We start from the raw sequence: 25134 nt of genomic DNA, 5'->3' as shown, positions 1-25134 counted from the left end.
CACTGCAACCAGCTGATTCAACTTAAACGATTTAGCATTTTTAATCGGAACGTGGAAATATAATTACAGAAAACTGAATTAAAAAATTAGAAATATATTAACACCTAAGTCTGCGTTGCTTACTAACTTTTCACTAAACTTCAAAACAGTTTAATTTCGTCTCAATATTTCACATGGAAGGCTGGGGTTCCTTCAGGATTTGTTTCATACGAGATGATATAAATTTTTAATGATAGCTAATATTATATTGTACCTTTAATTCTTAAACACCATGAAGTATTTCTAGAATTTTGACTTTTCCCTACGCCCTTTCAAAATTAGGCAGATGAAAGTAGAACTCTAAAGCCGGTTTTCCACTAGCGATATTTTTCGCGCGAATGGACATTTTGCTCAAATACAAAGGAATAAAGTCGCTTCGCGCGAAAAATATCGCTAGTGGAAAACCGGCTTAAAAGTTAAAAAACTTAATTCTGACCACCACGCTCGAATTCTGAATCACGAGAAAAAATTGAAAAAAGCAGTTTCACCTAAACACAAATGGTGCTCGGACAAATATTGGGAATATCTCACGGATTATTCGGTTTCTTTTGATTTTTCAAGCCTTCTTGGTCCGTAAAGCAATACATAGGCACAGTGCCAGTCACCTGAAGAGACCAAAGGGAAGGTTTAGTAAATAAACTAGTTGGTTGTATATTACGCAGTTGACGGTGTTCAAAGGTTAAAGAGGACACAGTGTAACCTTGTCTTCTACAACAGATCCAGTTATTGCTCTACAACGTTACAAAAGCGGATTGCTTATTTAAAAAAGCTATTATTACCTCCTCCAGACAATCTCAGGACTTCCTCTGCTGTGATATGGGATATTTTATCGTCATCACACTTCACCCAAGATTCTGAAAGAAAATATATTCCACTCATCTAAACCAGTTTTCAGTGACTATAGTATTATATTTTATCAGGAATTTCTTGGTTATAGTGGGATAAATATGAAATTAAATTATCACATAAATAATTTTTCATATGGTAATTGTCAATTCCACATTCAACTGCATGAGGTTTAAATTAAACCTATCACGGAATTAACAATTACAATTTGAATAACGAACGTAGGTGAAAGTTTTAGAAAAAAGAGTAAGGAATTTTTATTTAAAACGTTTCTACTTTTTATAAGTACTGTGAAAATTACAATTGATTCTTATTTATATAAAAACATTTATACATAGTACAATTAATATTTTGTTTTCGTGCCTACATTAAAATGAATACAGCATATGAAATAAAATTGTCTACAAATCAAATTTATTTACCAAAACCTCAAAAGCCTCATATGATTTCGAACAAGGAAAGACAAACAGCGTTTCAAAGCAAGCAGCAACTTAAATACAATAGAAAGAACAATAACAACAACAATGGCGAACAATGGGGCACCAATAAAAATATTTTCAAAACGTCTCCAGCACATTGTCCGATTTCCTCTGAAAAGGTTTTACAAACATGTGGAGAATTAAAATGACGACACAGAATATCAAAGCAATAAAAAGTCGAAGCTGAATGTCGTAGACAAACGTCAAGACAATAATCAAAACCAATCTACGAAATATAAGAAAACCCTCCCAAGGAATATGCGAAGAAGGGAAACACACGAATGCTCGGTGAGGTCTGAATTGACCCAACAAAACACCGAGAATTTCTGATTTATATTTCTTGAAGTTTACATCATTGCTGTCAGTGTTATCAACAGTATTATCCTCATTACAAAGGCTTTGTATTTCGTTAATTTCTTCTTCATTTCTTTCTGCATTTGTTTCTTCTATTGCGCTATATGTTCTTTGACGTCCAGCACAGCGCCAGTTCGCAAGCAACAAGTACATCCAGAAACAACAAAATGGAAGAGGAAAGATACAAGCGGCGCAAAACTGCTTGACACCGATACGATCAAACTTCAGAAGATACGAACCAAGAACTGGGACGAGACAAAATGGAAGTATGGAAGAAATTATGTACGCAAGAAGAAAATATTGAAATGTTTGGTGACATTTTATGTTACCATCGAGAAATAAAACTTGATTGTCACCAAATGGTACACAGCGAAGAAGAGAAAGACACAGTTGAGCGGAGGAAGCGTACATTAATAAAGAAATGTAAGTGAAAGCTGAAGCAATTCGCTGGGTGGACGATTTCCCAGCTTTTCTTAATGTCTCATCAGAACTCGTTGCTATAACAGAATGCACCACTCCTCGTCCATTACCATCACTTTTTAATCTTCGGATGATTGAAATCAATTTGCTCATCAAGTAGAGAAGAGATAGGATACCAAGAAGGCAATATCCCACGGAATGCAGGATGACTGTCTTAGGAACAGCATGAAGGTTTTTCAAAGGACATTGGAAGAATGGTAGATTAACAAGAATCATATTCATTACCCTTGAGATAACATTCCCAACATTATGAAAAACGTTACCATTTTTGTGAGAACCAACTGAACTTCGCAACAAGTTACAAACTTGATAATAGTAGAAGAATATCTTAATGATCCCACTAGATGAAGATCTATTGTCCGCTTGTTCGTTTCCGCGGTTTAATGGGAACGAAAGTCGATTACTCAGTAAAGTTCTCCGAAGGAAGTTCACAATTTCTTTGTGGTACAGAAAGAAGACGAGGTATAGAGCCAGCAACGTTATTGTTCCAAGAATGAAAAAATAATTCATGGAACACTGTGTGTTTGATATGCACTGCGTCGAGAACAAGCTTTCTGACATTCCTTTCGGACATTGACCACAGAGTATGCCAGATCTGTTGCCTTGGCAACCGTTATACGTGACGCAATCCTCGCAGCAGTAACCCGGTGGACATTGAAGAAAGACTACTTTCGTCTTATTTTTATAACCCCAGAAGTTTGGTTTGGCTGTGATTAGTCCGCTATCACAATTCCCACCTCGAGGGCATTGCCAACACTGGATGTTATTGCTTGTATTGAAAATAAACTCGCCTCTATCAAGTGCGTATGTTTTTGTTGGACATTGCTCACATTGGACAGTGATATAGTGACACCAATACGCGTTCTTTATATTTGAGCAGTCTCGTTGCGTGCTCAAGTGGTAACCTCGCGGGCATAGGATTTTAAAATCCTTTTTTACAATAACAACTCCAGGACTTCCAACCGTTGGTATACGACTGAACACAGACTGTCCACCTTCTCTTAGGCCTACGAAATTAAACGTATTCTCGCCTAAAAGCGAGAACCTTCTGCTTCCTGTTGCGAACACCTGATTGGCTTGTTCCTCGGTTTGTCGGTTTTCAAAATAGTTGTTGACGAATGTGACCGTTGCCGTTTCTGAAATTGTCACAACGCCCGTGTAGGGATTGTTACCCGGTTTGTTGTCAAGGAAACGACAAGATGTTACCCGGCTTTCGCTGGTATCGAAGTAAATCGCCGCGGCTCCGTGAGGATCGACATGTTTATAAACATTTTCGGCAAACGTATTATTTTCGAGGTACAGAGTTGGGCTTGACCTTCGGTGACAAAAGCGAGCAAAACAACGAGTTTGCATTTGAAGAGCTTGAGAGTTGTTTCTGAATATACTGCGGCGTATCATTAGATCAAATTTAGTCGTTTCTTGATAACCAAGTGCCAACGATAGTGCCGGCCCGGTGCTGTAGTTATTCTCGAAGGTAAGATCACTCATGAAAATAAATGTTGTATTACGGAAATCTGACTGGGAATCAAAGATGTGGAGGGCATAGAACTGATTGCTAGTCGAAGAAGCTGGCAACGCCTGACTCACCGTCCCATCTTGCTTCCGACAAGCATGATTTTGGAACCGTGACCCAATGATTGTGACATTCAACACAGTCGTGAAAGGTTGTATCCTGATCATATCGAAGCACGATAGGTGGGTGGATGGATTTCCATAATCAAATACAGTATTTCGAACAAGAATTCTTGTTCTCTTCGGGCGTTTTGGCAAATTAGCTACGTTTGTGAAGAGTATATGGACTAGCTTAAATGTGCTGGAGTCTATATGTACGGTTAGATTGGCACTTTGCAAATAAATTCCCCAAGACAACCCGTAATTATTATCCAAACTTGAGTTGAATATCTGTAATGAACAATCCGCCAAACGTTTGCCAAAAATAATGAAAATATTATCTCTGATCAACATATCATAAAATACTAAGTGCGTTGTGATATTTTCTTCGAGTTCCGTAACGGTATTTGTATTTGAGATAACCAAGTTGACAAATTTGACTCGGGTTATATTTCTAGCCGTGTTCGTTATTTTGAAAAGCTTGCAGCCTTTGTAGCATCGAATTTCAGGGTTCCCGTTAATGCCATAAAATGAAAGTGATTTTCCTAACTCGATAGAGCATGTTGATTGCGTTTGATTTTCACATTCCAAGTAAGGTCTTCCTTTTGCATAATCTATGTAGATTTCATCGCCGACATTAGATTTCCTCACTGCATACCGTACAGTACGACATGGCATATCCCTGTTACCACAGCCATTAAGATCAGTTCCGCGATGGCTGACATATAGGGAATTATGGACAGCATTTTGAATTCCTAAAATGTTTAGTAATTTAAAAGAAATGTCAGACTATTGACATAAAATGGGTGTACGCGAAACTATATAAAATACCCAAATTATAAAAAATTTGATGTTTTAGTTGAAATGGCTTTCTTATATCTTTGTATTCTGGGTGAAAACTTCGAAAAGTTTCAAAAATTAATGCAAGTAGGAAGTTATACTGCGGGGGATCGGCGCTTAAATTTTGAAACAGAATATGCAATAAAAACATAATGCAACAAAACGTTGACTTCGTGCATAGAACATTCACGAAAATGCTCGCTAGTTCATACGAAAACATACCTTGAAAAACCAGTAAAATTACAACCAGCAGGCTTCGCTCAAACACATGGAAATGTCGCATGATAAAGTTGAGAATTTCAGTGTCACTTCTATAGAATCCACTTAACGGCAAGTTAATGGTGGGCGTCTTTGAACTGTCAGGTTGCTCGTAAGAAACAGACATGCAATATTTCGTATCTCATTTGGACATGGGCCAGCTCACGCGAAGTTTTGTTTCCAAACTGAATAAAGGCCATTCTATGCCTATACAGGCGATTCATGCTGCAATTTTGAGTGTGATTTTCTTCTTCTGATAGATAGCAGAAAAGCAAAAATATTCCCGAGGAACAAAGGACAAAGACGGCCTCACTCGTTTAACAGCGAACAATTAAAAACACTCACAGGATTTTGAAGCATAACTTTGGAGAAAGAATATTCGGACGAAACAAAGAAATATGAGAAGACAGAATTCAAAGAAGACAAAATTCAGAAGACAAAAAGATCAAAATTTGTAAATCAAATAAAAAAGATTATAAAACTTTATTCCACTTTACATTGTTTAAATGCGTTTACATTGCTATATTTCTTGAAATAATAAATAATGTCTGCGTATCTCACATGCACAATATGGTTCTAATGTGTGTATATAAACTAGTGTCCAGGAAAATCAGAAACATGCGAATTTTAGCGACTTTCAAATTAGCGTCCCCCCCCCCCCACCCCCCAAAGTTGATCTTATCGAACTGATTTTCATATAAAAATTATGCCCACATATTCCCAAAACTACAACTAACTTGAATTGAAGTATTTTACAGTAGAAAGGAGAGCACGAAGTTAACATTAATGATTTTAAGATACTCCGGCCTTTTATAGCTTTATTTTGTGTAATGAATTTCGGAATCTATACCTTGTCGATTTTTCCAGCAGTCTCTTTTGGCAAGCAATATTTGTTTAATAAAACAATGTATACAATAAGAAATTGCATTTAACAAAATAAGGTATTTGAAACGGGGTATTTGAAAACCGGGGTATTTGAGTTTTAACCCCTATTCAACTTCCGTAGCCCTCCTCTAAATCACGTGAAGATTACAGTTTTTTATTTCCATAAACGTTGATAAAAGTTTTGTGTTTATTCGGATGATAATAAAGACTGTGTTCCTTCTCTGGTCCAGTCTTCGGACGGACATGAATCAGATCGCTTCAATCCTCCGTACAAAGCTTGAACGCATGCGCGAAAAACCATTGCTACTTTCCAAAGTATAAACACGATTACCGGGAGTAGCAAAAGGGCAACAGGTAATGTTATAAGGATACTTTCAATCACGTTTACCATGTTTATCAAGAGCCAGACACCTGAGTTTGATTCTCCGCCATAATAAATGCTTTTCACCACATTGAGTCCAGAAATGATAATCAGCATCGCCAGGGATAGAGTCTCGAGTACGTTATCCCTGGTGGACTTGAAGGGCCAAACGAATATTTGAGGGAGTAAAATGGCCACGCAAAGCAGCATGGATAGAATTGCCTTCACGCGGTTGTCTTGTACAAACGTAAGGACCAAAATGAGTGCCAATCTGCGAAAAATTAGAAATCCTTCCCAAGGGATATTTGAGGAGGGAAAAATAAAAGTTGCCTGGTGAGGTCTGAATGGGCCCTGCAGAACTCGAAGAACTGATGATTTGCAGCTCGTCAACTGGGTTTCTTCCCTTAAATTTTCTGTCACAATTTCATTGAGTACATTATCTTCGGGCTGACTTGATGAATTAATATGACAGCAAAATCTTCTTCGCCATGAGGATTTCTTTGCTAATAAGTACATCCAGTAACAGCAAAATGGAAGGGGAAAGATACAAGCCGCGCAAAACTGCTTGACACCGATACGATCAAACTTCAGAAGATACGAACAAAGAACTGGGACGAGACAAAAAGGAAGTATGGATGAAATCATATAGACAAAGAGAAAAAGTTGGAATGGTTGGTAGCATTTTACATGACCATCGAGAAATAAAACTTGACCTTCGCCAAATGGTACACAATGAAGAAGAGAAAGACACAGTTGAGTGGACGCTGCATACATTAAAAGTGAAATATTTGCAAAAGCCCCAGCAAGCCGACCGAAAAAAGGACTCTCTTCCTGACTGGGGCTATGAGCCGTTGTTTCGCTGTTTGCAACAAACTGTTCAGTTGTTCTAGTCCTGAGTGTCTGGAATATTGTGAATAGGCGATAAGAAAGATACAACAAACCCAGAAGAGATAGCGAGATATATCCCACTGAATGAACGATGATCGCTTTTGGAACAGGACGAAGATCTTTGAATGGGCAGTCGAAGGAAGGGACGGCAATGATTAGGAAATTGAATATCCTCGAGAAAAAACTCTCCACGGAGTCAAAGAGGTTAGTGTGTTGTGAGCCACTAGAATTTCTCAACAAATGAACAACCTGATAATAGTAGAATATTATTTTTAACAGGCCACCTCCTGGTTCAGCGTTTCTACCACTCCTGAAAAACAATTTCGGGAGTAAACGTCTGAGAACGAAGTTAAGTATATTTTCCTGGTACAAGAAGAATAAGAGGTAAAGGATGAAATAAACAGAAACACCAGGCCAAAAAAAGCCACCAGTGCAATCTTCATTTGGCCTACATTTTGTACTGAGAAGAGACTCTGACATCCCACTTGGACATTCACCACACAGGGTGCCAATTCTGTCGCCATGGCAACAGTTGTAACTTGAGCAGTAACCTTTGTCGCAGCAATATTTAGGAGGACATAGTATGAACTGGACTGTCAGGTCTGATTTGTATCCCCAGAAATTAGGTCTCGATGTCACTCGGCCATCAACACAATTTCCGCCCACAGGGCAGTCGTGGCATGTCATGTTATTGGCCTCAGTTTTTTGAAGTATTCCTCTGTCAGTGGAGTACATCTTTCGAGGGCATTGCACACAAAACGCTTTGTATAAATAACAAAACGTTTTACCATGACCTTTATCAAAACTGGTGTATAACTTCATGACATAACCAAGCGGGCAAATAATGGTAAAATATCCCATCAAAACTAAGGCGTTTTTGGACTCGTATGATATAATGTAGAAAATATTGCTGTGCAAAAACTTACCACTAGGGTCTGGAATTAGATAGGTTTTGTACGAACAGTTTTCAAATGCTAACTTGGCAGAACTTTCGACGTGAATAAGTGGAAACTCTGGGTTATACATTGGCACTTTTTGAGAAAATTTGCATGATGAGAAAAAGAATGAACCACCGGCAAGATACACCACACCTTCTTTTCCAAGTATACTATGTGTTGTGTCAAACGTATTATTGCGAATTACTAAGTGGTTTGAGAATGGATGATAAGGAGACCTGATGATCGAGAGCTCCAGTGCTCTTGTGGTATTTATGCAATGAGAGTTGAAAATACCAATATTAAACAGTTTGCTTTCACCTGCATGACGTAGCACTATGTAAACAATACCAGAATGGCAATAAATGTTTTCAAATTGCAATCCACTTAAAACTATGTTAGTTTCTAATAGATTTGCAGAAGAAGATATCATAATCGCAGATCTTTTCGGCATTCCCACAAGATCATAATAATTGGCGAATATGGATGACTGGATTGTGACATTACATACAGAAGTCTGAGGGAAAATTCTTAGAAGGGCTTCACAGTACGGTTGCGTTTTTCTTGGTAAAAACGTGCAGTTATATATATGAGCGTCCAGCATCTGTACATCAGCAGAATGATTTAGCCCAAATAGCAAGGGTTCTGAATTGATTCCCACATTGCAGGAAGAAAATATCGAACTGATAAAATGAACCGTCATATGAATACAATTAACCAATATTGAGTCTTGATCACTTTGAATGATGGAATAGAACAGTCCAATTGAGCATGATAATGATGTAGCTTTGATGAAATGCGAAGATTTCTTTACTTCACAGAAATTGAATTCCAGAGAAAACCTAGTAGGAATTTTAAAATCAGCGTCAAGCGTAATCCCTTGGCTGGCTAATGAAAGATGAGAAAATATAATTTTTGGCATTGTAAGCTCAGTACTATTCACACCAAAAAAAGAATGCGTTTGTTCACAATGTAATACGGCTGTTCCATTGTAGCCATAAAACGAAAGTGATTTGTCCAGCATAATCGTTTGATTTTCTGTTGAATTAAGATCACATTCATGATAAGGTTTCCCGCCCGCGTGATCAATCTGTATGACGTCATCGGCACAGGAAACCCAGACAGCCCGCCTCACGCTCTGACAAGGTAATGTCCAATCACCACAACCATTTATATCTCTTCCTCGGTGACTGACAAACACATTCTTCGATAATACGTTGCGAATACCTTTAAAAATAATATTTCACTTAGCGTATTTTATTCCATCTTGTTTATTCCTTTTATCATTTTGGTTTGAGTGTATGTCTGAGTCAGTCTAAGTCTGACGCTATTTCGTAATCGTGTGTGAATAAAATAAAAAATGGCTTTGCAGTGTTTGTCATGTGATACAACTCGTGTGACTTTGGGATTACCGGAAACTACTCCGTACATAAACACCTCATTTAACCGTAAAATTTTCATGTTTAACTAGGTCAGATACAAAGAAAGCTCACAATAAATCCGGACTAACTAGTTACAATCAGGATTAAAGTATTGTATCATGAAATACAGACAGAATGCGCTGTATGAAAAACCGGAACCATTGCTTCATTCAGTCAAAGAGCAGAGTCAAATTTACATACTTGATAGAATTACACAAATACATACAACTGCTTGAAATTTGCCTATATTCTTTTATTTTAAGATATGAAGCAGTGTAAAAGGTTTGCATTGCTTTTAAAATAAGCGAGCTTGCTGAGCACTTTGGAGCCATAAGCCTCATAACTATAAAGACATATCTTATATGCTATAGTATACATACAATCAATATCTGCTTACCCAAAGCACAGAGAACAAAGAGGAATAAATTGACTGTGAGCATTTTAGTGGATACGTTGTGGAACACAGAGTTTTAAAGTATAGATGCCGCCGTCACTGGCCCGTCTGTGTATCGTTTCCGGGTTTCAGTTGATACCCAATGTTTCAAACCAACGGGACGTCATTATCGCAGCGTAAGAGGTCGCAGCAATAGGTAGCCAGTGTGTGTCCAGTTTGATATTGGGGTTTGTGACGCACGCGCACCTACTGTATAATAGGGTATTATTATGTTAAGCATTTCGATTGATATAAAAAAAACAACAATGCTGTTTTAAATTTATGATATGATAATATCAATGTCCTAGGATTGATTTACTTGTTATTATAAAATCAAACCTAGCAACGATCGTTAAATCAGCTCGTGGTTGATCAATTGATCTTTTTCATGAAATATGGCCGCCATCTACTTTGGACAACCTCAAATTGAATGGTCAAAACTCTAAAGACAAACCACTTTTGCAGTCACAAATTTGAGTCATGGAAAGGACTATTACTTCCTTGATTTGTTAAAAGATCAAAATTTGTAAATCGAATAAAAAAGATTATATAGCTACCTTAATTTCAATTTACATTGTTTTAAATGCGTTTATATTCTGAACTGTTATATTTCTTGAAATAAGACATAATGTCTGCGTATCTCACATGCACAATATGGTTCTAATGTGTGTATATAAACTAGTGTCCAGGAAAATCAGAAACATGCGAATTTTAGCGACTTTCAAATTATCTTATCAAACTGATTTTCATATAAAAATTATGCCCACATATCCCAAAATTACAACTAAACTTGAATTTAAGTATTTTACAGTAGAAAGGAGAGCACAAAGTTAACATTAATGATTTTGAGATACCCCGACCTCTTATAGCTTTATTTTGTGTAATGAATTTCGGAATCTACCTTCTCGATTTTTCCAGTAGTCTCTTTTGGCAAGCAATATTTGTATAATAAAACAATGTATACAATAAGAAATTGCATTTAACAAAATAAGGCTACTGTGCCCGTGGACGAAAGCCGGGGTATTTCAGTTTTAACCTCTATTTAACTTCCGTAGCCCTCCTCTAAATCACGTGAAGATTATAGTTTTTTATTCCCATAAACGTTGATAAAAGTTTTGTGTTTATTCGGATGATGATAAAGGCTGTTCTTCTTCTCTGGTACAGTCTTCGGACGGACTTGGATCAGATCGCTTCAATCTTCTGTACAAAGCTTGAACGCATGCGCGAAGGACCATTGCTACTTTCCAAAGAATAAACACGATTACCGGAAGTACAGGTAATATTATAAGGATACTTTCAATCACGTTTACCACGTTTAACAAGAGCCAGACACCTGAGTTTGATTCTCCGCCATAATAAATACTTTTCACCACATTGAGTCCAGAAATGATAATCAGCATCGCCAGGGATAGTCTCGAGTACGTTATCCCTGGTGGACTTGAAGGGCCAAACGAGTATTTGAGGGAGTAAAATGAGCACGCAAAGCAGCATGGATACAGTTGCCTTCACGTGGTTGTCTTGTACAAACGTAAGGACCAAAATGAGCGCCAATCTGCGAAAAACTAGAAATCCTTCCCAAGGAATATTTGCGGAAGGAAAAATGAAAGTTGCTTCGTGAGGTCTGAATGAGCCCAGAAGAACTCGAAGAACTGATAATTTGCAGCTCGTCAACTGGGTTTCTTCCCTTAAATTTTCTGTCACAATTTCATCGAATACATTATCTTCGGGCTGACTTGGTGAGTCAATACGACAGCAAAGTCTTCTTCGCCATGAGGATTTCCTTGCTAATAAGTACATCCAGTAACAGCAAAATGGAAGGGGAAAGATACAAGCCGCGCAAAACTGCTTGACACCGATACGATCAAACTTCAGAAGGTACGAAGCAAGAACTGGGACGAGACAAAAAGGAAGTATGGATGAAATCATATAGACAAAGAGAAAACGTTGGAATGGTTGGTAGCATTTTACATGACCATCGAGAAATAAAACTTGACGGTCACCAACTGGTACACAATGCAGAAGAGAAAGACACAATTGAGTGGACGCTGCATACATTAAAAGTGAAATATTTGCAAAAGCCCCAGCAAGCCGACCTAAAAAAGGACTCTCTTCTTGATTCGGGCTATGAACCGTTGTTTTGCGGTTTGCAAGAACCTGTTCAGTTGTTCCAGTCCTGACTCTCCGGTAAATTGTGTATAGGCGATTAGAAATATACATCAAACCCAGAAAAAATAGCAAGAAATATCCCATTAAATGAACGATGATCGCTTTTGGAACAGGACGAAGATCTTTGAATGGGCAGTCACAGGAAGGGATGGCAATGATTTGGAAATTGAATATCCTCGAGAAAAAATTCTCGACGGAGTCGAAGAAGTTAGTGTGTTGTGAGCCGCTAGAATTTCTCAACAAATGAACAACCTGATAATAGTAGAATAATATTTTTAACAGGCCAACTCCTGGTTCAGCGTTTCTACCACTCCTGAAAAACAATTTCGGGAGTAAACGTCTGAGAACGAAGTTGACTATTTTTTCCTGGTACAAGAAGAATAAGAGGTATGAAATACTAAGGATTAAATAAAAAGAAAAACCACACAAAAATAAGCCACCAGTGCAATCTTCATTTGGTCTACATTTTGTACTGATCAGAGACTCTGACATCCCACTCGGACATTCACCACACAGGGTGCCAATTCTGTCGCCATGGCAACTGTTGTAACTTGAGCAGTAACCTTCGTCGCAGCAATATTTAGGAGGACATAGTATGAACTGGACTGTCAAGTCTGATTTGTATCCCCAGAAATTATATTTCGATGTTACTTCACCATCAACACAGTTACCACCCACTGGGCAATCGTGGCATGTGACATTATTTGACTTCGCGTCAAGAGCTTCGCCTCTGACTAAAGCATACGTATTTCGTGGACATTGCACACATAACGCAGTATATAAAGCTGAGCTTTCTCGTGTTAAACGCGTGGAATCATCAGATGCTTGCAAAATCATCTTATAACCATGGGGGCAGAGGATTGTAAAACTGTCGTAATTGAAATTGTTGTCAAGTCGGTCAAATGATACTGGGTAGAACATGTTACTGTCCGCTAAAACGCCACCATGGTCACTAGTTCTCGGAATTAGGTAAGTTTCAAACAAACAGTTTTCAATAAAAACGATTAAAGAACCCTCAAAGCGCATGAGTGGATATTTAGGAATATATCTGGGTACGTATTGGAAAAAACGGCATGATGAGATATGATAATTACCATTGTAAAGATAAATGGGACCTTCGTTGCCAAGTACAGCTCCATGTGTAATGTTAAACGTGTTATTATGAAGGATAACTGTGATCGAATTGTCGGGTGGTTTTTTGTCTGCAACGCACATAAATGCTCTCGTAGTATTCATGAAAAAAGAGTTCGTAAGGCTAAAATTATGGTTTTTTTCTTCATTTCCTTTGGATAAGTAAATGTAAACCACTGCATAGTAACAGCTAATATTTTCGAAATGCAAATTGTCTAAAACAAGGGACTGTAGGTTATAGTTTTCACTAGAATAGCAGAAACAGAATACAGACAACCTTGATAGTATTGCCAAATTATAAAAGTTCAAAAATCTTGAAGATTCAATTCTGATGTTGACTACAGAATGTCCGGGAACAATTCCAACAATATTGTCACACACTGATTGCTTGCTCACTACCATGAAGGTGCAGTTATATATATGAACGTACAATACTGTCATTTTGCGATCATTTTGAAGAAAATTCCCGTTGGAAAACGACGTATAAGACAATGCAACGCATGAGAAAAAGGTCGAATCGTACAGACGAGTAGTCAGATTAACGCACAAAGCCTCTATCGCACGTCCATAGCTTTGAATAGTGGAGCTTTGCACATGAATTGAACAAGACAAGGAATATGCAAAGATAAATACCATTGATCGCTTTATGTTACAGAAAAAAAATTCCAGTTGAAACCTACTAAGCTGGCTCGCCAAAAGAATGTTGCCATCACTAACGAACGACAAATTAGAAAATACAACTTTACTGGTTGTATTTAAGGAACTATTTATCGCAAAAAAACTGTTAATTTTCTCACAGTGTAATGCCGCTGTTCCATTGTAGCCGTAAAACGAAAGTGATTTGTCCAGCATAATCGTTTTGATCTTCTGTTGAATTAAGATCACATTCATGATAAGGTTTCCCGCCCGCGTGATCAATCTGTATGACGTCATCGGCACAGGCAACCCAGACAGCCCGCCTCACGCTCTGACAAGGTAATGTCCAGTTACCACAACCATTTATATCTCTTCCTCGGTGACTGACAAACACATTTCTTGATAATACGTTGGGAATACCTTTAAAAACAATATTTTACTTAGCGTATTTTGTTTTAGCTTGTTTAATCCTCTCATCATTTTGGTTTCAGTTTATGTCTGACGCTATTTCGTAATCGTGTGTGTTCAAAATTAAGTACGCGCCGAGTCGCCGCAATAACATCCAGGCCAAAAAGAATGCAATATTTGGGGGGAGTTGAATATTCATATATTCGTTCTGCTCAACGATATATTTTGTACGCATATACGTTTTCAAAGTTTTAAATAACGGTTTATTTACAAGCTTCGATTTATACCTTCTTCAAAATATAATATAATATAAAATAAGCATATTCATCACAGCCGGTCGAGCGAGAGTGGGAAGAAAATTAAAACGAAACAAACGCCAAATATCACTCATCATAACCTCACTCATCATAACTTTTTCTACTTCGCTGCAGTTGCCTCAGCCAAAAACAAGAAAGCTAAAGAAAAGTTTTACCTATGACGGGGCTAAAGTCCGGAATTCTTTACCTGCAGATGTGCGTAATTCGGATACATTGTTTTAAACTTAACTTTTTGTGCATGTCCACAAAATTTTAAACTTAACTATTTGTGCATGTCCTGTAGCTATATCTGTCGTTGTATGTAGTGTATTGAAGATATGTTGTATTTAATGTAAATGCATATAATTGTATAAGTCATGTTGCTCACACGCCCCTCGTGGAAACCAGCTTACAGTTGACGAGGCTACCATGTAATTTTTAAATAAAGTTTTACTACTACTACTACTACTACTACTACTACTACTACTACTGCTACTACCATGTAAAGATTATATAACAAACGTAAACGAACATTGTTATGTGCGGAATATATGCGCAGAACGGACTTTACATCATCTTTAACAACATTTAAACTAATTGATGGTAATACTTTTTATATACAGTTATATTTACATGCATAAAAGAAGAAATTATACAGAAGCATGCTTCAACAGCTTGAAATCAACCTATACAATATGATATGAAACGGTACACAATTTTACAATAAAAATAATTAAAGTGGAAGTCAAGTTCTGCTCATAACAAGTGAGGGCCCTCAGCTGTGAAAAATGCCTAAATTTCGCATGTTTCTTATTTTTTCTTAACATAAACTCTAGTTCATATAAATTTAGAAGCGAAACGAAACTAAATAGTGTTTGATATTCAGACAACACATCGTATTTTAAAAAATAGGGAAGTTCAAAATGTTAACAAACGGTTTGTTGTTGACATACGGACTTGACTTTCACTTTAAGCTAGCTTGCTGAGCGCTTGGGAGCCCTACAGTGTGTATCAAAAAAGTATTCCAACTTCAACACGCTATTGTACGTGAACTACTCAGTCTATGAACGAATTTTTTAGTCTATGAACGAATTTTTTACACATTCGGAAGAAACAGGCTTTTAACTATCGAATGACATGTTTTTACAACCAAACTAAACAAAAAATGAGCAAATGCGAGGGTGATACAAAATGTTAGCGAGAATCGCATAAATGTTATACATACAATCAATATTTCCTTACCCGAAGCACAGAGAACAAGGAAGAAAACGTTGACTGTGAGCATTTTACAAAGTTGTTGATATACGTTTGCGTATACGTTTGCGTATATATAGCAACCTGGAGGATACAAGTAGATGTGACGCACAAAGTTTTAAACTATGATGCCACTGTCATTCCTTTCTAACCCACGGAACGTTATCACAGCACGTATTAACAATAGGTAGCCAGTGTGTGTCCAATTTCACATTGCGGTCTGTGACGCCAAACGAAATTTTCGCTCGATTTTCTTTACAATTGTGACCGGTGAAGAGAATCTGCCACCGTTGAATTCTCATAATTGAAAAGAATATCGATCGAAAAATTCCGCCTAGTGGAAACCCAGCCTAATGGCGGTTAGTAAGCTGACACGCTCGTTGTGTGTCGCTCCAACATCGCCACTTTGAAGCAAAGACGTCTAAAAGCCGACGAGGTTGTTCATTTTTGAATCCGTGAAAAAATCACGAGTTATTTACAAGATGTAATCAATGTTAAGCATTTCGATTCATACCAAAAAAACAACAATGCTGTTTTAATTTATGATATGATAATATCAATGTCCTAGGATTGTTTTACTTGTTGTTAAAATCAAACCTAGCAACGATCGTTAAATCAGCTCGTCGTTGATCAATTGATCTTTCCATGAAATATGGCCGCCATCTACTTTGGACAACCTCAAATTGAATGGTCCAAACTCTAAAGACAAACCACTTTTGCGGTCACGAATTTGTGTCATGGAAAGGACTATTAACCAACAATATTGAACAGCGGCTGCGAGCTGGTTGATATTCAATAAATTCATAAGACAAAGATGTTGGTTAGAGCAATATTGCTCTACTCAGCATGTAGTTTTGACTTTTGATTTTTTATCAAAAGTTCATGTTCAAAACATGCACGATGATAAGGGGCATGGAAAATGGGGGTGTAAAATGCGAGCAGCTGAAACGGTCATGGTCACAAAGCAATCATCAGAACTAGAAACGTTCATTTCTTTCATTTTGAATGAAGCAGTTCAACTTTCTTTTTCTGACACCTTTTCAAGGTGCTATGATTACTGACCGCAATCTGCTGCCACGAATAACCCACCAATAGGTGTGTATAGGGTTCTACGTTCTACCCCTTTTTTAACAAGATTAGCTCAAGTACACGTCTACAAACCCTGTGTGTACATGAATATATTAAAAGACTCTTTGCTTACGGTTACTTCTCTTAATCCAAGCGACATAATGACCAGATGAGGATGAACGGCCTTGGTGAGTTAACACGGCTTGAAGTTCATAAAGACCACTATTATTTGAACCAATGTCTGTATATAAGAAAGATCGAGTAAGATAATAAAAGCAAAAGCAAGGTATGGTCTATTGTTGCCTAGAGTGTGGTATTGTATGGTGGTGGTTGTATTTGTATGGTGGTGGTTCATGGTAGGTTAGTGCACCATACATCATGGTAATGATGGACAATTATATCCAGGTATTATATGGCTTAAACTGGGAAAATATAACCTTAGCTAAGATTCGATGAAGATCCTCACGTGGGACCAGGGGGGAAGGACGGGCTCATGGAGGGGGGGGGCACTCTGGCATCCACGCTATCGCTGCGTCTCTTGAGGCAGAGTAAAAGGCAAGGTTTATCGATGAAGTAAATTATATTATTTAAACACTTCATACAAATGACTCTTACAGCACTATTCAGTACTCTATACAAACTCCGGATTATCAGTGATAGATCTAATCTTAGATTCATTAAAATATAAAACAACATAAAATAGTACGATTCTATCATGCATTTCCTCGTCTCAATGGCGTTTCTCAAGAACAACTTGAAAAGGTTTTGGTTTACGTATGGAAGCTGCATTCGCTTCGTTCGCTCCCAGATCCCCAGAGTCAACAATGGTTAAGCGATAATTATAAAAAAGTCTTGCAAGCGTGACGAATACAATCATTTTACCCAAGATTTCACCAACACACACTCGCTTGCCCGCAGAGAAGGGGTAAAACGCAAACGGGGGTGGAGATGTGAAATTTCCGTTTTCATCCAAGAATCGGGCGGGTCTGAAGGCATGCGGGTCGGCCCATATACGAGTATCATTGTGGATCGCAAATGCGTTCACAAGAACTGTCGTATCCTTCGGAATGCGAAAGCCTTTGATCGAAGCATCAGTAATGGTGCGGTGTGGAAGGAGCAACGGTACGATGGATCCGCATCGGAACACCTCGGTGATGGTCGCCGAAAGGAACGGCAGTCGGTGACGGTCGGAAAAGTTTGGAGGAGTGTCGGGATCCAGAACTCGCGTCATCTCGTCGTATACTTCGTCCTGTAAGTCTGGATAAAAAGCCAGGTAATAAACACCCCATAACACGGACGATGTCGAGGTCTCGATACCCGCGAAAAACATATCCGTTATTATAAGCATTATTTCCTCACTTGTTAAGATGATGTCATCATTTTTACCCCGAATTACGTCATTCTCTTCCCCTTCCATGTCGTGCTCGTACTGTTTTTTCAAAGCATCGGTAAAGTCTCGGATTTCGTCCACGTTCGACGAATGCTCGTGGTATTTTCGTGAAACGATCGTATCTAAAAGGCCAACGGCGGATCTGAGTTCAGTCACTCTTTTCAGCGGCAGTTGCCTTAGCAACGGGATGACGTCAATCAGGTTTCCAGGGGCAACGAAGCGCTGCACGACATCAAAATTTTTCATTAGAATGCTAAATTCGGGATCACCACGTTCGTATTTGGAACCGAAGGTCATAGCACAAATGATATTCGCGACGCAGAGGAACAAATCGTGAGCGATGTCCCTAGGTGTACCCACATGTACTTCGAGATCCGTTACCAGGTCTTTGACAACGTCGCAAACCTGAACATGCAGTGGCAGTAGGCCACTTCCGAACATTTTGACGGCTGCGTGAAATATTTTGCGTTGTTTTTTCCAGCGAGGACACATGTTCTCCCGAAATGCAATATTTTTTCCACCGTGGCTAAACAAGATTGCCACATATGGTAAGTTCAAAGGTCGTCCACCGAATACATACGACTGCCTTACGAGCACCTCGCGAGCTAATTCCGAACTACTCACGACAACCACTCTTTCGCTTCCGAAGTAAATCGTCATCAGATCTCCATGAGACAGTGAAAGCTTCGCCAATGTCACGTGGGCATTTGAACCAATCAGATGAAGGTTTCCTAATACGGGAAGTGGAAACGGTCCAGGAGGGAGATCACGTGTCGTGAAATACGACCAATAGGAAGAGAGGATGCGCCAAATAAGCGGTGCCAAGATAATGCACACGACGAATGTAAACATTACCATACCAGGTCAGACCTTTTGATGTAGAAATCTGAATTTAAAGATGAAGTTTAAATGCCAGGCCACTTAATTTCTCGATTAGTTCACTTGAATACTGAACACTTATAATTTAACAAACGATTAAGCGTTTAAGTTTACAGTCTATCTGAAATAGCCGAGATCAGAAGCACAGAACGCTCTATATAAACTCTTTTCATCAAGCGTTTCTTTGGCGAGAGCAGGAAAAAATAACCAAAACGCCGATTCTTCGAATTCTTTCACTTTGTAATTACACAGCAAACAAAAACTCTTAAAAAAATCCTCACTCAAAGACGCCAAATTCCTTGATCCTTCCGGTGATTCTTCGGCACCAAAACCCGTCGAATCATTCCAATTTCCCAGTTATATACTTTAGCCAAAGTTGTCGACCACACAGAGAAACCACGCTTCGAGTAATCCCACAAAAAGACTCTCTTCAGGAAAGGAACTGATAATGATCTTGGGTTTACCAAAACACTCGTAACATAACTTCTCTGATTAAATGCCAAATTTGGGAAAATGAAAGAAAAGAGTCGTGAAGCTCTGGTTTGTTCCTTCGTTATAAATAACCATCCCCACGATCGCTTGGAATTTAACAAATTGCGGTGTCCAAACAATTTCCTTAATTATAAAGTGGCCACTTGCACAGTATTCAAACTATATTGCCATAAATAGATTTCGATCAAGCTGTTAGAAACTCCTGCGTCTAAAGACTGAGGATTTCACAAAAACTTTATTATTCCATTATGGCTTGAATGAACTGTCCTTTCAAAAATTATATAATAGCAAAACCTGGATAAAAATGCTTGTGAATTGATACTGTTTCAAAGTATATTCATACAACACAGCATGTAATGGGGGCCCATATAAAATGTAAAGAATATTGAATTTCTTGTCTAATTATTCGGATACGCTTCAAATCTCCAGCACCTATTGAAAATTTTAATTATTTTACACCACTTATAGTTATACTGATGCTGTATAGCACACAGATGTAAGATGACGTTTGATGTGCGTATATTTGTATCAAGTAGAGTACATGGAACATTTTATAGTACAGAACTGTTTCTGATATAGCCAAACCGGGCCCACTACAGAGCTAGTAATCAAACACAAATACCGTAATCTTAAGCACCTGGAACGAATCTTAATGATTGTTTAATTTATATTCAATATTCGGCAATTAGGTGACCTTAAAAGGCAAGTTTGATTCAATATCTTGTTGTGTAAACGTCAAGCGCTGTGAAAAAATTTGCATAATATTTCACCGCCAAAATCTCACTTCAAGTTAAGTTTTCATAAAATGGCTCAGCAATATCGGAGTTTGATGATGACTCGCAATTATTGTTTCATCGCCGGACATGCGATGCAATTTCCCGGGCTAAAATGTAGATTTCAGCGAGATTGCTAAACGAAGTTCATTTACAGTTTAATAAAAAAAACCCTGCGGTTTTCTTTGTTTACGATTCAATTAAAAATCTTTTAAAAGTTATAATATATATTCTATAATATATATATTTTTTTTTTTGAAGCTTTGATGTTCTTGGGCATAAGGGAAATGCATTTGTGACAACAGTTTATTTCAACCTCTTGCTCTTACTGCTCGAGCTTTTAAAACCACTCGTAATATTCATATATTTTTAGGATAATTACATGCAGCAGTAGGAGCACACTTTTGCTGGCGATATATAAAATTTAAAAAACCTTTTTTTATATTATTTTGAGTAAAATACATTAATGACCGTCGACTATGGAAACCAGAAAAAAAAATTCATGCTGAGCTCACCGTCTGCAAAAGAATACGACTCATACTCTTTCTTATCGTCTTCGTCAATTTCCATCTTTTCGGATTTCTTTCCCTCAAGCTTTGCTTTCTAAACGATGAAAACAGATATCTATTTCCCCAGGTGAACTCGCACTCATATCTTAGCCAGATTATATCTTTTGTTATTCATTATTAAACTAGTCGAAATTTGGTGATTATGTTCAGTTATTAGAACTATAGCTCTGAGATAAATTTGAAAGCGAGATAAAATGTATTTCAAGAGATATTTTAAAACTTGTTTCAACCGAGAAATGGATTTTTATTTGACATTTGACATTTGACAACAAGTCCCAGCCTTTTCCCGCCATTTTAGATCACCCGGTCATTTTCATAGAGATTATAAATAACACTATTATAATAATAATAATAGTGTTATTTATAATCTCTATGGTCATTTTACCGAATCCTAATTTCCACATACGAATTTTCAATTTCTATGACTATTATCAAAATGCATGTGACTGCGTGTATAAATATACCTTTTCCTCTTCCAGTTTTTTGTCATCCATTATTTTGAATTTGTCTCTGATTGGAATTAGTTTCTGCTGAAGCCCCGGGGTACACAACTCGAATACGTCCAAATTCAAAGGAAATTTGACATCCTTAAAAAAAGGCATCGTTCCGTTTCATATACAGCGACACACCACACTCAATAACCGAAAAAAAATATGAAATTTTCAAACCAATTTCTACCTTCAATATTTTTGCATTTATTTTCTCCTTTTCTTTATAATAAAAACGAACAAATTGTATGGAAAGATACGCTGGTAAACGGTCAATCTGGGACTGAAAAAAAATCATTTCAGCTGGGATAAAAGAAAAAATCATTTCAGCTGGGATAGAAATTTCGAAAAATGTTTAAATTGCAAACGTTTTAAATTTTATCTTACTGTCTTAGTATAACCAGCATCACGTCCAAGTGTGGCAGAATGTTTATTTATTGTCTCTGTCAATCGCTAAAAAAAACAGCGTAAAATCATGAGTTGGCTTCACGAGGTCACGACAAATCGTACCAGGGGCCAGTTGTATAAAAGACTAGTTAACTTTTAACTGTAGTTAGGGACAGAATTGGCCAATCAAAGTCGTGTATTTCTGAGTTACTAGGATTTAAGTCATTTAACTATGCAAAATATAGTTAAAGAGTTTTATACAACCGTCAACCGGCCCCAGGGTTTTAAATAATGTAAATAAGTTACGTTCGAAAACTTACATTTTTTAAACCGGTGTGAACATATTTCACATCTTAAAACAATAAAAACGTTTTATTAACGATAAATTTCCACAAATACGCGAAACCATCTAAAGGTCTGTTCAAACGATCTAATTTTCTACAGCTTACATACCTTTATCAATAAAACAACTAAGTTGATACAGGGTTTCATTCGACGAAGATTCGGGTTCATCTGGGGCTTCGTCACATTTCAAACCGAGATGAAATTAAGGAAAAAATGCGGACGTATTCTCCATTTGCTTTTTGTACTTAAAATATTGCAATTAAACTTATAACTTGCGGTAAAAAATACGTTTATAGGATGCCTACTGCATTTTAATAAACAAAAGGATACGTGCTTTGAAAATGTATGCCTAAAATGATTTGATACGAGTTGTTATTGGGTTGACTGTGTTTCAAACAACAATTATACATACACAGTAGTCACAGACACCGAGAAAATTTGCCTGTATTTTGGACTCACCGAAATACTGGTCTATCAACGAACTTTGTTTTACGGCAGCGCCTGACTCGCTGCCAGACTCGCTGCCATTGTTTTCTGGTTTGTCTGATATTTCACCAGGCAGTTGCTGTTGGAGAATACGTACAAATTGCGTCCAACACTCGTTGGCATCCTACAGGAACGAAGAAACAGCCGATTATTCTGAATTATTGCTGCTCATAACATATACATGTATTCTCATAATTTCGCTGTGGTAGTGTTGTATCGATTATGTAAACAATTACTAGCTTAATAAGTTAATAACTAGAGGCATTTCTCAACTATATTCGGCCGGATATAGTTGGCAGAATTGGTCAGGCGAAATGAGTTACAAGCAAAACGGTTTATTGCGTGGGTAAATAGGTCGATGCAATTTGAAATAACCTGCTGCATTGGAACTCCATGTTCATTTTTCTCAGCAAAATGAGGAAAAGCTTGATATAGTGCCTTGATGAAAATATAATAGAAAATTCAACTTAACATATTATCATCTGGGGAAAAAAGATGTGAATTGTTGGGCTAAAGAAGTTTCCATACTTGGACTAGGAAAAAGGGTGGAAAACTATCAGAATTCTCGTTGATTTTATGGAAAGTATCTTTGAGGCCTGCAAGGATAGTTTGTTCACCAGGAGCATTACGAGAAAGTCCACTATCTCTTCTGTGATACCTGAAACATATGTACTGTACTTAATATAAATAAATAATATGTGAATTGTATTGTAATGATGTACATATTGTGATTAAAAAAAATTCAAATATTAAAAAAAAATAAAATAAAATATGTGAATTGTATGGAATTATTGGTTGACTCACTTTGCTAGGCCTTTGTTTAATTCGGGGACCGTGCACAAGCATTGTACTGTTGCATTCATGTAACATGTGTTTCCAAGATTTGCAAGCCCAGTTGGCAGTTTTAACTACATAGAGAAACAAGTTTGAATCATAGAAATTATACAATATTCTAAGAAGTAATTTAGCATATTGCTGTACAGTGTTGAAAATAATGTCTGATCATTACAGCGCCTGCAAGCTGAGAGTCTGACATGTCTTCCATGAATACAACTTTCTCTTTGGGAGCAGTCGGCAGTTCTCCGGCCGTACCCATCATCATCAACATACACCCCTAAAAATCAACCATGATCCTCGTTAAACAGTAGTCAGGTCATGACGAGGGCTGCTCTACTGTAGTTAACTCGATAACGTAAGAATGATGCAAATATTTTCGTGCTAATCAAATTAAGCTGTCAGTTCAAACCTGACATGCCTAGATTTATTAGATTTACTTAATCTTATACCTCAGTGAAGAATCCCTGATAGTTATATTTTATTTTTATTTTATTTTATTTTATAAATTTGCCATGTTAAAAAGTTAGAATGAACTACACATAAACTACAAATGAACTACACACATGCAATGGCTGGAATCACCACACAGAGATATGTCTCCAATAACGGGGTTCCATAGTTATAGGTATTTGGTTGGGTTTTTTAATAACTATATAGCCTTGTTCTTCTAGGAGTGTTCTATTATAAGACATACTTACATTCTTTAGTTTCATATTACCCCAGCCATCATCCTGTTATATAAAAAAACAAAAGCGTTCAATAGAAGACACCTGACTCACTGACTACAGGTAATCCGATTACCCAAAAAATTTGACAGCCCTGTGAGCGAGTTACTACCACATGCAGCAGCTAATTGCAAACCACTCTTTCTTGTAAATGTCTGGTTAGTCTCACTGTACCTTCAGTACACTTCCTTTCAGCATTATCTTTTGTCTTTCCGGAGCAACATTTGTCAGAGCATATAACTGTGCTTTAAAAAGCTCAGGCAACTCATCTGTGTCTACTTCAAGATTCTCAAACTTCTCTTTGCCCCACTTAACTGAAACTGCAGATTTAAAATTGATAATGAATTAATGATTGGCCATGTTTTCAAAAAAATATTTATCAAGAGTAATGGATTAGCAGAGTGATTTAAATAGAGTAGATTTTCAAAAAAACAAACTAAAAAGGAATCAATTTTATTCATTTCTAGGCAATTCAGATATGAAACAATCATAGCTGCGGTTAGATTTCTCCCCACTGCAGACATGACAGTATTCATTCATGATCATAGTTATTATTTGCAATAAAAACACGTGCAACACTGATCAGTGATCACTGGATCGATCACTAAATTAATCGCAGCAAATTAGTTCAGAACAACGTTCAAATAGCACGAAATGAACTGACCTTGATAGGAGGGCATATTTCCTTCTCAATAAACCTTTTAAAAAGTTAAAGATTCTCAAAAAAACACAGTTATTCAATAAGTCTTTTTAATCACAAAACTGAAAATATTTCAATATGGCCGCCGATTTCAGAAAACTTCATGTAATTTGGCATAAATGCCACGCAAATGATGAGCATGCGTCAGAATGTAATTCCACTTATTCCAGGGCCGTTTTCCCAGGTGTGTCCCCCCGGTCTATATTTCCTGAGAAATTTGCTCCCCCTCTACCCGATAAGAAGGTGTTTCTGTTGCTAATGCCGCTAGCCTCTT

At 37.4% G+C, this 25134-nt stretch overlaps 1 protein-coding gene across 3 annotated transcripts; it reads right to left on the bottom strand.

The window, feature by feature from the left end:
• Positions 1 to 25: 25 nt before the first annotated feature.
• LOC114525382 (ubiquitin carboxyl-terminal hydrolase 14-like) lies at positions 26 to 24939 on the bottom strand. 3 transcript variants are annotated; one of them, XM_028546706.1, is made up of 18 exons: positions 24825 to 24939; positions 24335 to 24480; positions 24134 to 24166; positions 23608 to 23712; positions 23403 to 23506; positions 23127 to 23256; positions 22974 to 23036; positions 22572 to 22722; positions 22443 to 22461; positions 22221 to 22303; positions 22088 to 22119; positions 21768 to 21833; positions 21571 to 21663; positions 21357 to 21479; positions 20839 to 20926; positions 16923 to 17030; positions 819 to 893; positions 26 to 644 (listed from the first exon to the last, which is right to left on the bottom strand). In XM_028546706.1, the coding sequence occupies exons 1-18, from the start codon at positions 24838 to 24840 to the stop codon at positions 574 to 576; spliced, it is 1506 nt and encodes a 501-aa protein (XP_028402507.1). In that variant the 5' UTR covers positions 24841 to 24939; the 3' UTR covers positions 26 to 573. The 3 variants fall into 3 exon arrangements, with proteins under 3 accessions (XP_028402507.1, XP_028402506.1, XP_028402508.1); XM_028546707.1 differs by lacking the exons at positions 26 to 644; positions 819 to 893; positions 16923 to 17030 and adding an exon at positions 18941 to 19065; XM_028546705.1 differs by lacking the exons at positions 26 to 644; positions 819 to 893; positions 16923 to 17030; ... (13 more) ...; positions 24335 to 24480; positions 24825 to 24939 and adding exons at positions 17254 to 19065; positions 19340 to 19911.
• Between the last annotated feature and the right edge of the window lie 195 nt (positions 24940 to 25134).

This window comes from Dendronephthya gigantea, unplaced genomic scaffold, assembly GCF_004324835.1.
Source record: "Dendronephthya gigantea isolate DGI-Jeju-01 unplaced genomic scaffold, DenGig_1.0 000034F, whole genome shotgun sequence".
Classification (NCBI taxonomy): Eukaryota; Metazoa; Cnidaria; class Anthozoa; order Malacalcyonacea; family Nephtheidae; genus Dendronephthya; species Dendronephthya gigantea.
This window is presented reverse-complemented; position numbering and strand designations above follow the sequence as displayed.

Coding starts and splice junctions, on each gene's coding strand:
- LOC114525382 (XM_028546705.1), bottom strand. CDS start 19,037: ATGGTAATGTTTACATTCGTCGTGTGCATTATCTTGGCACCGCTTATT.